Raw genomic sequence first — 13,431 nt, 5'->3', positions numbered from 1 at the left:
ACAGACGGTCCAAATCACCCCGCATCAAATTTTAATGTCCAAAAATCACCTCTTTTATTTTATGATATATTTTTTAGTTTGAAGCTTGATATAATGATTAAACATTATTGATTGAGAGAAAACAAGTGTGGCACAGTATACAATGTGACATTTTTGATTTAGACCGTATTGGTTTGGAAATATTAGGCGATTTGCTTAGGTGGTCCAAATTCCCCCCTTTTCCCCTATGTGTTCGACCACTAACTGTTGGCTGAATGGTGCTACTTTCAGATACGCAAAAGCAATCTCTCGACGACTCTCGAGTGCCGGTTGCTATCGGCTGAAACTCTGTTCAGTAAATTTTTGTTGATATCGTGGTGTTTAGGTTACAGCATGCGGCCAGCCTATACGCCCAAATAGTGTTGATTATTCTGGTGGCTGTACGAGCGCGTAGGAGAATATCCGTTCAAATCGCTGCATTCGAAATGAGATCACTGAATTGTATTAAATCCGCTCTACGCTAGTAGTTGTCCGCTGTTAATATTTAGCATCGTTCAATGCAAATAAAAACCAATGAAGATATGATAGGTTGCGATAGGATGTATTTTGAATTTAGAAAACGAATTTGAAATCGATTTTCGCTTGAGTGTTGGTTTTTCTGTATATCATAGTGCAAATAAAATTATTCTCCGGGATTTCGATTTTTTCCATTTTTCCGCAAAAAAAAAATCATCATAAATCAGAAATACATAAGAGTAGTAGGAAGGAAGGAAGATGCCCATTTCAAGCGCGTACGTAGGGGAAAAGGAGGGAATTTGGACCACCTAAGCAAACCGCCTAATATTTCTAAACCAATACGGTCTAAATAAAAAATGTCACATTGTATACTAAGCTACACTTGTTTTCTCTCAATCAATAATGTTTAATCATTATGTCAAGCTTTAAACTACCAAATATATCATAAAATAAAAGAGATGATTTTTGGACATTAAAATTTGATGCGGGGTGATTTAGACCATCTGGGTGATTTGGTCCAGTGTGTGTTTCATCGAAAGAAACATACTTATGTTTATGTAACGTATTTTGGAATAATGTTACAATCAGTAACAGTGTTCTGGGATCGATACCAGGTGTCTTGGCCAGATTCTAGACCAGAAAAATTGGATTGAGACCATCTCGAATTCTGCATGGATTTTTTCACTGTTCGAGCATTTTCAAACACTTTCGATGCTTGGTCAAAGAAAATCCATTCTTGATAGCCTGCGTTGCTCTTTCAAGCTACTCCTTCTTCCAACGTTGTCTGCCCATCCTCTTTTTGTAATTCAGCGGCATCTGGAATCAATTAGACCAAAGAAAAACCTCAAATCTGTAGGACCAATTCACCCCACAGAAACGTGTCCATGTTATCCCACACAACATGCAAAAATTTAAATGCAATTGATTTCATTTATTGTTATCAAACTTACAGTTTCGCATCAAATTGTTCCTCTTTTGTAGGCTAACAGAATTTTACTGCACAATACACGAAAAGTTTGTTTAATCAGCGGGAAAAAGCGGGATCGGAAAACTCACATTTTTTGACAATCAAAGTGCTTGCTGTGTTCATGCTATCATTTCCTTATACCTGTCGAATTTTACCAAAGTTTTTTTATGTTAGTTACATACGGTTCATCAAATAAAGAAGATGACATTATAAAAAATCCAAGTTGAGCCGTACTTTTTGAGATAATGGGGTGGTCCAAATCACCCCGTATGTCTAACTCACCCCGTGTTACCCTACTACTACAATCCTCGTTCTTCGAAGAATATTGTAGCTCAACTTATTGTTGTTCAAGATAGCAAACGATTCTTATTATAAAAATATTATAAAAATTTTAAATTATGAAAAATTGAAAAATCGAACTTTTTTAATGCGGAGGTAAAGGTGGGGGCATGTACATACCAAATGGGATATGTTTATGCTTTGTTTCTTGTTTAAATTTGTTTGAATCATTATTGCAATAGTACGTAATGTATACACTAAAGGGCATGGCCGGGTAAGGGAGTAAAAAGTGCCCCCAATCCAAATCACTAGTTGTATGGCAAATATTGTATAGGATATCAAATACGAAATTTTGGCGGTTTTTTTGAACCCCTATGTGCCGAATTCTGGAGGAAATCGACAATGTGAATACATGAAAGTAGGGGGAACTTTTGTTCCTACTGTTGTAGACTTAGATAAACTTATTTTCTCTATCCTCCGAGAGCGAGCGAGGCGAACTTGTCGAAATCACTGACTTCTTCCAATAAATGATGTACACAGATGTAGAGTTGTATGATAAGAGAGAGTTTTATTTATCCACTTCGGGCTTTTATATAATGCGATACCAATAGACAGAGGAAACAGTAGAATTCAAAATAATTCATAATATTCAAGCTTGTGTAATTTCAGTACATTGGATTGAAGGTGTTCCATACTTATAGCATGCACGGAAAAGTATTTCTGAATACATTATCGTATAAAAAATGCAATATCAAACACACAGGCCCCCGTTGAAACTCCCTAGTTTCAACACTTCGACATCCAGGTCCTCCACTTCAGTGCATCCGCATGCGAACCCTATCCTATTTTGGTTCGGTCCACACTTGGTCCTCGATTGTTCCTGGCTTCTGTGGGACGTCTATTGGGAGGATGCATACCTCGGTGACGGCGCGTTTAAACAGTCCATTTGCGGTGCGAACTAGGACTACTCTGACGTGACCATCGCTCCCTGGAAACGTTTGTACAATGCGTCCTAAGTTCCACTGTAGAGGTGGGAGGTTCTCTTGTTTGACCAATACCAAAACGCCTTCGATGGGATGGAGCTGCGTTTCGGTTTGCCATTTCGGTCGTTGATGGAGTTGACTCACGTAATCGCGGGACCACCGGCGCCAAAAATCTTGGACGGAACGTCTTAGCTCCTGGAATCGATTCAGTCGATTAAGTTCTAAATTTGATATATCTGGTTCAGGAATAGAGAACATTGGCTCTCCTACTATGAAATGACCTGGTGTCAATGCATTCAAATCTTCTGCATTGTCAGACAACTGCGTTAGTGGTCTGGAGTTTAGTATACTCTCAATTTGAGTCACAGCTGTTACCATTTCGTCAAGCCGAAGTGCTTTACTTCCCAAAATTCTACGGAAATGAAATTTAAAAGATTTTATACCTGCTTCCCACAAGCCTCCGAAGTGAGGGGAACGAGCTGGAATAAAATTAAAATTAATTCCTTGTTGTAAACAAAAACTGTTCCAAGACTCATGTTTAAATTGGTCGAGAAATTGTAAGCGAAGTTCTTTGAGCTCTCGATTTGCTCCAACAAAGGCGGTTGCATTGTCACAGTACAGGTTTACTAAACGTCCACGTCTGGCAATAAAGCGTTTCATTGCATTTATACAAGCCTGTGACGATAAATCATACACGATTTCCAGGTGGATGGCTTTCGAGACCATACAAATAAAATTCGCAACGTAAATTTTAACAGACGCACCCCGACCTACGAGTGGACGAACGAGGAAAGGTCCACAATAATCTAATCCACAGTTCGAAAATATTCGCGCTGGCGTAATCCTCACTTCAGGAAGTGGAGCCATGATTTGATTACTCATCCGAGGATTACAACGAAAACATTGGATGCATTCACGAACTATTTTTCGTGTAATCTTCCTTCCATGCAATGGCCAAAAACGTTGACGAATGGTTGATAATAATAATGTAGGACCAGAATGCAACGTTTGAAGATGAATTGACCGAGCAATTAAAAATGTAATTTTGTGGTTTGAAGGTAACAGGATCGGACATCTGGTATCCAAAGGTGCGGACAATCTTTCGAGGCGCCCTTTGATTCGAAGTAAACCAAAATCATCCAAATACAAATTTAAACCTTTCAATAGCGATTTGAAATTCATTTCAGGCTGAGTGCAGTCTTCACCTTTCATTTTATTAATTGATTTAAATTCATTCGGGAAAGAACATTCTTGTGCAACTCGAATTAATAGTTTCAGTGTAGTGTTTAACTCTTTGGTGTTAACGGACCAGTAATTTTTAAATGCTTCTTCGAAGTATTGTAGAAAAATCTCGTACACCATGAAACGACTTTCAACAATTTCGACAGCTTCGAAAATCTTTCAAAAATGTCCCAATGCTCATGAGCACTATTTTTAGTGAGCAACGAAACGACAAGTCTACGTTCAGTTGAATGTATATCATTTTCACCTGTTGCAGATTCAATAATTGGCCAAAGATGTTCAGGTTTCAATAAAAATTCTGGACCATGCCACCACAATTTATCATTTAAAATTTGTTTCGGCTGAGCTCCTCGAGATATTTGATCAGCTGGGTTCATTTCTGATGGAACATGCCTCCATGTATGTCCGTCAGAAAGTTTTTGAATTTCTGAAATTCTATTCGATACGAACGTTTTCCAAGCAAATGACGGTGAATTAATCCAGTGCAATACCACTGACGAATCTGTCCAAAATACCACAGATCCAGAAAATTCTGTAGAAGTTAGAATTTGATTAATCAGTTGACTGCCTAGCAAAGCAGCACACAATTCCAAGCGAGGGATTGATTGTGTTCTTAGAGGAGCAACTCTCGATTTAGTGATTAGTAGGTTGCTTATTCTTCCACCACTCGTGTTAGTAGAAACTATATATACGCAGCATCCATAGCCTCGTTCGGATGCGTCACAAAAACAATGGATCGCATATGACGTACTAGTGATTACACGTCGAGGCACTCTCAACTGGTGCAGTAGCGGCAGTTGTTCGCGATAATCTTGCCACCAGTCTTTCAACTCATCCGGGAGTGGTTCATCCCACGTATGCTGACCTATCCATAAACGCTGTACGAAGATTTTAGCTGCTGCAACTACCGATCCGACTAGGCCCATGGGGTCGAATAATTGGGCCATTTCCGATACAACAACGCGTTTAGAGATCGTATCTGTGCTGGATAAATCTGGAATTTTGAAAGCAAATTGATCGATGTGAGGATTCCAGAGCAACCCTAGAGTTTTCACTGACGACGACCTATCTATTTCAATCTCACTCGGCATCTCAATTAGGTCAGGGGGTATTTCCCGTAAAACCTTCGCGTCATTAGCACACCATTTCCGAAGACTGAAACCGCCGGCGGCTAATAGCAGCCTTAACTGCGCTGCAGCATTGACAACGTCGTTCAAATTGTCACCACCAGCCAATGTATCGTCAACATAAGTGTTTTTCCTAATTATTTTTGCACCTAACGGAAACCGCGACTCTTCATCATCTGCCAATTGCATCAAAACTCGCGTAGCTTGGAAAGGAGCACACGTTGTGCCATATGTAACTGTTGTCAATTGAAATATTGAAAGCGGATCAGTCGAATTTATTCTCCAAAAAATTTGAAGCCAACGTCGATCCTCCGGATGAACCCAAATTTGTCTGAACATTTTTTCAATGTCAGCGATGAACACATACCTTGGGATTCGAAAATTTAAAACAATCGATACTAAAGTTGGTTGAACCGTTGGTCCGGCATATAAAACGTCATTTAACGATAATTGATTACCTTCATTACACGAACCATCAAAAACTACACGTATTTTTGTAGTGGTACTATCAGGGCGGATTACAGGATGGTGAGGTAGAAAAGTAAATGGTTTACCTGTATGCGTAGTGCGCTGCATGTGCCCCAATCTTGCGTACTCATCCATGAATTGATGATAGCTGTCACGGAGGTTCGAGTCCGTCCTGAAACGCCGTTCAGTTGATAGGAACCGGCGCTGAGCCAGCTGATACGCGTCTCCAAGATAGGGTAACCGGTCTTCGCGTAGCGGTAGTCGAACCACGTATCTTCCATCAGGTTCCCGCGACACAGTTCTTCTAAAATGATCTTCACACCGTTGCTCGTCTAAAGTTAACGCTCTACCGACGTCGAAATTTTCAATTTCCCAAAACCTTTGGAGCATTGTTTCTAGACTATTGGCGGTACTAATAATGCAAATCGGCGATTGATTTGCAGCAGATGAATACATTCCCGACACCACGAATCCGAATACGGTACTCTGTAATAGAGAATAACCTTGAGCAAACGAAATTCGGCTAGATTCTAGCAACGAAAAGAATAATTCCGCGCCGACGAGAACATCAACTCCCGCACTAATGTTAAAACGAGGATCAGCGAGCACTACATTCGACGGTATATTCCATTTCGAAATGTTGATGTTTTTACTGGGCAAAATCGCCGGTATTTTCGGGATAACCAGACATGACACTGCAGCTTCAAATTTGCTTACTCGAGACTTTATATTAAGCATAACTGTTTCCGTGATATGTACTTTTCCCGTGCCGACACCGATCACATCCACGTTTGTTTTACTACGCTTGAGTCCAAGTTTCATAACTAGGGACTCCGAAACGAAATTACACTGCGAACAACTGTCCAACACGATACGCACGAAGTGATTACGATCGAACAAATCTTTCACCTTGATCAAGGCTGTTGCTAGAAACACTTCACACCCGATATTACGCGACGGATACATCTGTGTTAAGGTTGACTCTGGCTTATTTTCTTCAGAGTGTGCAGATAATGAACTCACTGTGGTAGATGTAGTCGACGAGAGAGTCGCGAGGGTATGAACCACTGGCATATGCGTAGATTTCGAACCCGACGGTGATGTATTATACGATTGCGTATTGTACTGATTAGGATATAATTGTTCTTCACTTTCTACCGATTGTTCATTAGCGATAAATGAGTGCGATACTCTCGAGTTAGTTTGAGAACGATCCAAACTATCTGCTGTCGGCAGATGTAATAGTGTGTGATGCCGATTTCCACACACTCCACAATTAGCCGAGTTACAATTTTTAGCCATGTGATAACCACCTAGACAATTTATACACAATTTATATCGTTTGGCAAGATTAAAACGCTGCTTTGGCGGTAAACTCTTATATTGTACACAGTTATACAAAAAATGACTCTGCTTACACTGAGGGCATCTAATCGAAGGTTCGGTGGCGACCAATCTAAACGACGACTTAGACTCTCCACGAGGACCGAATTCCAGTGACGATCTGGACCCTCCAATTGGTTCAGCACACTAACATGGCGATCAAATTGATCGAGCAATTCGGATAGCCCTGAAGCAGATTCGCGTTTCAATGTAGGAATAGAGAACAATGCAGAAATATGACGCTTAATCAATAGGTTAGGATTATCATACCTTTCTTCGATAGCTTTCAACGCAATTTGATAATTTTCGGTGGATACGAGAATTGACGAAATTATTTGATGTGCTTCACCCTTCAATGCAGCCTTCAAATAATGCATTTTTTGAACGGAAGTTAGCTGCCCATTGGCGTGAACAAGCGACTTGAAAAGATCTCGGAACTCAATCCACTTTTCCGGATTCCCATCGAATTCTGGGACTCTAATCTCCGGAAGACGAATTGCTTGTGTGATTTGTGGCTGTACCTGACCTGTCGGTACTCGAGAAGTTGAAACGAGATTATCACGAGGCAATTTTGTGATTAGAGAGGATTTGAGATCAACATAAATGTTCTGGAATGACACACGTTGTTCTGAAAGGTCCTCAGAATCTTCAGATTCCTCATATATTTCGATTTCATCCTGTATTTCACAAAATCTTTTCCATAGATCATCGAGTAGATCTATTCTAACCTGTATTTGATGAACCATGCCTTCATGGTATTCATCATTAAAAGTTTTTATAAGCTGCGCGGAGCCGAGAATGTTCGACCTACGTCTGTGTAAAATTTTTAACCGATTCACTACACTAGTGCGAGTTTTTCTCATTGCAGGTGTTGGCATGATCTCGGACAATCAACGAGATAAATGTGACGTACCTGGTAACTGAGTCGGTTTTTCGATGAACGAGATGAATAAGAGAAGTTGAGGCAACTTCACGCTTTCGGAGGTGACGACGGCTGGTCACGTGTTCTTGATGTAGAATTCGTCGATCAATTGCTTCGAGTCAGCCAAAGGGGGCTCAGACACATTCGAATTGTACTGCTGCGACACACTTTTGACCCGATAGTTATCCGGCGAGACGATTCCCGGGTTTCGGCACCACTGTTGTAGACTTAGATAAACTTATTTTCTCTATCCTCCGAGAGCGAGCGAGGCGAACTTGTCGAAATCACTGACTTCTTCCAATAAATGATGTACACAGATGTAGAGTTGTATGATAAGAGAGAGTTTTATTTATCCACTTCGGGCTTTTATATAATGCGATACCAATAGACAGAGGAAACAGTAGAATTCAAAATAATTCATAATATTCAAGCTTGTGTAATTTCAGTACATTGGATTGAAGGTGTTCCATACTTATAGCATGCACGGAAAAGTATTTCTGAATACATTATCGTATAAAAAATGCAATATCAAACACCTACTTTTGTTCATAAATTAAAACCAAGGTGTGTTCCCGCTCGAAAACGGGTCGTTTGGTTTAAGCTGTCTGTTTTGTTGTGTTCATTTCCACCCAAGTTTATACGGCGAGAAAAATTGGAAAAGTGATTTCCCATATGTTCTACATATAGTATTAGGTGTTTTTAGTCCAATTAAAATTCGCAATGGGTTGAATAAACACTCACAAAGTAAAAATTATAAAAGAAAAATACCTTTTTCATTCCTAATATGCTTTCTCTATATTAAAGTAACATGTTTTTACTGATGAGAAAATTTGATGATTGTGTTCGGTATTTGTAGTTATCTTATACTACATTGGTGAGTTTTTTTTCTTTATTTCATCCATACATAACACAGGAGGTATCTCGTCTAGGATCACAACCCTCCTGTGACTTTTTCTTCCAAAAATATGTACCATCGAAAATATTCGTTGTAGAATAAATTTTGAAAAAAACTCATTTATTTCCTACGAATACTACATTTATGTTTGCAAGTCATCCGTGTGTTCGTGTGATGCTTATACATAGTTTTTCTGAACCTTAATTGTATACTATCATTCATCGTATCGTTGTTGAGCTGATTTTGAAGCTTTTTTTTATTCTGAAAAATCGCTCGACAGCTGCCAAGGATTGAGACATAGTGAGAATGTTACAAACAAGGCGTCGAAGCGCCAAAAACGCGAGCGAACCGGCAATTCTTTTAGACATCCAATGTGTGTCCATCAATTCTGCACATGGTCGTTTTCAGAAACTGTGATTTCCTTACGGAGTAATTTTACCTTTAGGGTACGGAATTCATTCTCCAGATCTTGTATATTCCCATCGTAGAACCCTGGAAACGCCTCTAGAACAACGTTTTTTGTTCTTATGAATTGATGATTTATTGCATTGTAAATGATTATAAGCACCGGAGCGGAGTAAAAGTCGTCATGCACTTTAATGTTGCTTTGTACTCTGCGTTTCACAACTATAGAACCACTCATTTTTTTCTGAGTTTCCAGAGATATGTACGAAGTCGGTTGAATCGAAGCATATAGTGTAGAATATAACAACTATCTTCATTTATAAGACTGGCCATTTGAACTTTATTGTTGTGTTCAGGCGCGAAACATTAAAAAAATAGAAATTCCAGTGTTTCATAACTATAGAACCAAATGGAAAAACCCTTTACAAAATGAACGTCAATTTCACATGAATAACAATAAGTTTCTAATTCGTAGGTCATCTTTAGTTCTCAATCAGTTCAATTAACCCATTCGGGGTGGTTTTGACCAAGCTGCGCCATGCTGTAGTATGTATCTCGTTCTACGCAGAGGATACTGCTCGTTTAAGTTTTTCGAATCACTCATACTACTTGTAAGCTGCATCTACTATTCGGACGATCACTCCTTATAAGTTCTTGATAGAGTATTGATCTGGTAAACAAGCTGACCAGACCAGAATCTGAAACCCTTATTCATTAAACCTAAAATAAAATTTTATCCTACACTATATGCTTCGTTTCAACCGACTTCTTACACATATCTCTGGAAACTCAGAAAAAATGAGTGGTTCTATAGTTGTGAAACGCAGTGTATATATGTAAGAAATTTCACACGCGGAAAAAAATCTGTACCAATCTGTAGTTTTTGCCGAAAATCTGTATCCTGTTCCGTACAGAATCTGTACCAAAAATATCGAAAAAATTGGTACCTTTCCAGATAAATATGTACGTGCGGCAACACTGCTTGTACCTTCCAAAATCGGTGCTGCTCACGGTGGACTACGGATGTTCAGCTTCGATCATACGTGGTTGCGCGTCTTTTCAAATGGAATCACCTGGCGCACCTTCAATCTCATCACACTCGATCTTCCGTGCTTTCCACTTCTCACCACTTCCTTCTAGCTTTTTGTTAATCCTTCTTCACTACTCTTTTCGAAGTCGCTTTTCTCATTCTTTTGTAGGGGAGATGGGGGTAAGACGGAAACGGTATCTTTGGAAACTCATGTTTCCAAAAACTTAAAAGCAGTTTATCACACTTCAATATACTGGTTTTCGAAATAATTGGCCAAATGTTTTATAAAAATGTGTTTTTTCATGGTTTTTTTTACTGAAATTAAAGCAAGCCGAAAAGTAGAACATTTTAATCGATGCGGGTATAATGGACGTGTATTGGGGGGAATATGGACAGGTTAATAATATACGAAGCGTAGAAGTTTATCGCTCGCGAGAGGGATAATTTCGCTCTCTCTCAGTGTTTGTGCGTCCAGTAACTGAAATAGAACAAAAGAAAAAGCAATATAAAAAAGAGTTCAATATTCTTCCCTTCACTTTCCATCATGCATTGGATGTGATTATGGATGTGACTGTCCATTTCAACCCCACCAGTGCAATTATTTTAATAATTTAAATTTACCACTTACACATAAATTTACTTTTCCATACATACCTAATATCGATTCTCTGTCAACTCAGAAACCGAAATATAACCAGCAGCGAATTCAATTTTGCAATTAAACCACGCAAAATGCATTAAGCATCGAAGCCGCAAAAATTACATCCACACGCGGAATCATGTTTGATTTTCGGTTTTTGTTTCCCTATTTCACTTTTAATCAGTATTCATTGTCATAGGATGGTTTTAATATTCTAGAATAGCATATAGAAGGGGTTCCCATCAACATAAATTTGAAATTCATAATGCAACTATACAAATCAACCACCTGTCCATCATACCTCCACTGTCCGTCTTACACGCGGTTCCCCTACTTCCGCTATGCTTCTTCAAATAAAACGCTTTTTCCTCCTTAACGTTTTTCTTGCTTCCGATTAGCTTTGCAGTCGCAGTCCAAGTTAGAGGTGGCAAAACGGTTCACTTTAATGAACCATTCAGTGACCAACCGTTCACTAAAATGAACTAGTTCTTTTGAGCAGTTCACTCACTCTTTTGTACAGTGGCGGGATATGTCCGATATTTGTTAGAAATAACTTAGCACAATAGAAAATCAAACTTTGATTTTGAAATTTTAATTTTGTTTGAGTCGTTATTCATTATTTTCAGCATAAACTAGCATTGTGCTGCTTTGCTTACGATGTATTACAATAAATGCTATAGCAAAACTGTACCCAAACCGCGAACGTCCATCTCAAAATTATCGAGCACAATATGATATAATATAAAACATATGTCATATTAGCGACGCGAATTTTACTGTTTAACAAGACTGTTTAAATCAACTTTCAGCTTTCAACTATATTTTATAAGTGAGGTAGATTGGTATAACAACTTACTGAAATATTTACCCTGAACTCCAAAATATGAAATTTGATAAATAATTTAACAATCCAATTTAAAACCATCGTATCCTGAACGCAACATAAAAAAACGCAACAAGCGTTTTTTATGAAGCGACAATACCGACATATTATTTTTGTTGTTTCATGGGGCGGTCAGTTCGTTCTGAACTGTATTATCAGTTCATCATTCACCGTACACAGTTCGTTCTGAACTGGGTATACAGTTCATATGAACTGTTGCCCAGCAAAAAAGAACGGAAGTTCGTTCACTCTTTTGGGTGAACTCGTTCTTTTGATCAGTTCATGAACGGTTTGCCCATCTCTAGTCCAAGTCCTCTTTCGAACGCTTCATCAGCTACCTTTTTTCTGCTCCTTCTCTCTCTCACTCTCTCTCTCTCACACTCTCTCTCTTACTCTCTCTCTCTCTCACTCTCTCTCTCTCTCTCTTTTCTTTTTCTTGATAGTCTATTTTTTCCGGAACTCTCGCTGTCACTCCTACGTCGCTCGATGCAGCCCAGTGGTATCAGTTTTTATGGTATGAGTTTGTTTGGTGTACATATATTATGGCAAATACAAAATACAAATGGACTTATAAACTAGAGAAAAAAACAAGTTTCACACGTAATTGTGGCGTAACAACGTTTTCATGCTAAGCGAACCTTCACTATTTCCTTTTACTATAAGTTTCCTTGTACTTCTATCAAAACTCGTCACAACAATATCAAATTATTTTCAGACACAATTCACGTTCAAGATGTTTCAATCACTTGCGAAAAACACGTGTTACAAGTTACATGGAATACATGTGTGATGCTGAAAATATAATAAATTAAAGGCATCTCAAATCGGACGATTCATTGCTCGAGCTTTGCGCTTACACATTTTTTGCACATTACACAATACATTTGGTGATCCATTTTTATTTATATAAATATAACATATAGAAGTGCGTTTTTTCACCTGAAAATCCCTCTCCACTTTCGAACAAAGATCATTTTCTATTGCCCAAAATATCAATTGGACTAATAACGCTTATCACGATGTAATTGTAGAACATATGGGAATTCAATTTTCTGAATTTTCTCATTTCCCTTCATAGTTTTCCGAAAATTTTCAATTGTCATGTTTCATTGGAATATGGTTGGTAGAAATATGTGTAATATTTTTATAACCCCCTCCCTCTTCCAATGGAGGAAGGGTTGTCAAACTATCATAGAAACATTTCTCGAACCAAAAAACCCTCAAATGCCAAATTTGGCTCCATTTACTTGATCAGTTCTCGAGGATGGAGATGCACATTCACGGGCACTAGTGAGACATCGGCGGTAGATGGCTTCCATGGCTTCCTGCGAATACAAAAACCAAATCCAAAGAGTAATTCAGCTGTACATTGATTTGATTCAGATTATAAAAATAAAATTCAAGTGTTCAAATCAGAGATCGAAATTCTCGTTCGGCTACGCGATAAATATTCAGTCCATCAATCTAGTTTTCGATGAACCGTGTATTGTTGATATTTTCGTCTCTTCCTTTTCACCGAAAATTCGTTTTCAGAGAGAAAGAGATGTGGAAAATCTCTATCTCGGAAGTTCAATGAGAATGCTTTTTCGTCTCTCATTTGGTACTGAAAATATGGAGCAAAAAATCAAAGCTAACTTCACCAACGTTAGGCTACTGTGATATTGCCTGCAACTTCTTACGAAAATAAGGCTTCACGAAACGCATACAATCGT

At 38.6% G+C, this 13,431-nt stretch overlaps 3 protein-coding genes across 12 annotated transcripts in view; 1 reads left to right on the top strand and 2 right to left on the bottom strand.

The window, feature by feature from the left end:
- LOC129780626 (uncharacterized) overlaps positions 1-13,431 on the top strand; it is a 329,353-nt gene that overhangs the window by 51,069 nt on the left and 264,853 nt on the right. The window contains exon 1 of one of the 10 annotated variants that reach the window (XM_055789105.1): positions 12,213-12,233. The exons of the other annotated variants lie outside the window; for them this stretch is intronic. The gene's annotated coding sequence lies outside the window, so the exon portion shown is untranslated. Of the gene's footprint in view, positions 1-12,212; positions 12,234-13,431 lie in introns of those variants that run through there. 10 annotated transcript variants of the gene reach the window in all.
- LOC129780627 (uncharacterized) lies at positions 2,224-3,931 on the bottom strand. Its single transcript, XM_055789110.1, has 2 exons — positions 3,168-3,931; positions 2,224-2,919 (listed from the first exon to the last, which is right to left on the bottom strand). The coding sequence occupies exons 1-2, from the start codon at positions 3,330-3,332 to the stop codon at positions 2,584-2,586; spliced, it is 501 nt and encodes a 166-aa protein (XP_055645085.1). The 5' UTR covers positions 3,333-3,931; the 3' UTR covers positions 2,224-2,583.
- Positions 4,011-8,394, bottom strand: LOC129773726 (uncharacterized). The gene is made up of 2 exons (XM_055777371.1): positions 7,858-8,394; positions 4,011-6,047 (listed from the first exon to the last, which is right to left on the bottom strand). The coding sequence occupies exon 2, from the start codon at positions 6,015-6,017 to the stop codon at positions 4,011-4,013; it is 2,007 nt and encodes a 668-aa protein (XP_055633346.1). The 5' UTR covers positions 6,018-6,047; positions 7,858-8,394.

The sequence above is a fragment of the Toxorhynchites rutilus genome, chromosome 3 (assembly GCF_029784135.1).
Source record: "Toxorhynchites rutilus septentrionalis strain SRP chromosome 3, ASM2978413v1, whole genome shotgun sequence".
Lineage (NCBI taxonomy): Eukaryota > Metazoa > Arthropoda > Insecta > Diptera > Culicidae > Toxorhynchites > Toxorhynchites rutilus.
The sequence above is the reverse complement of the archived record's forward strand: the minus strand, read 5'-3'. Positions and strand labels throughout refer to the sequence as shown.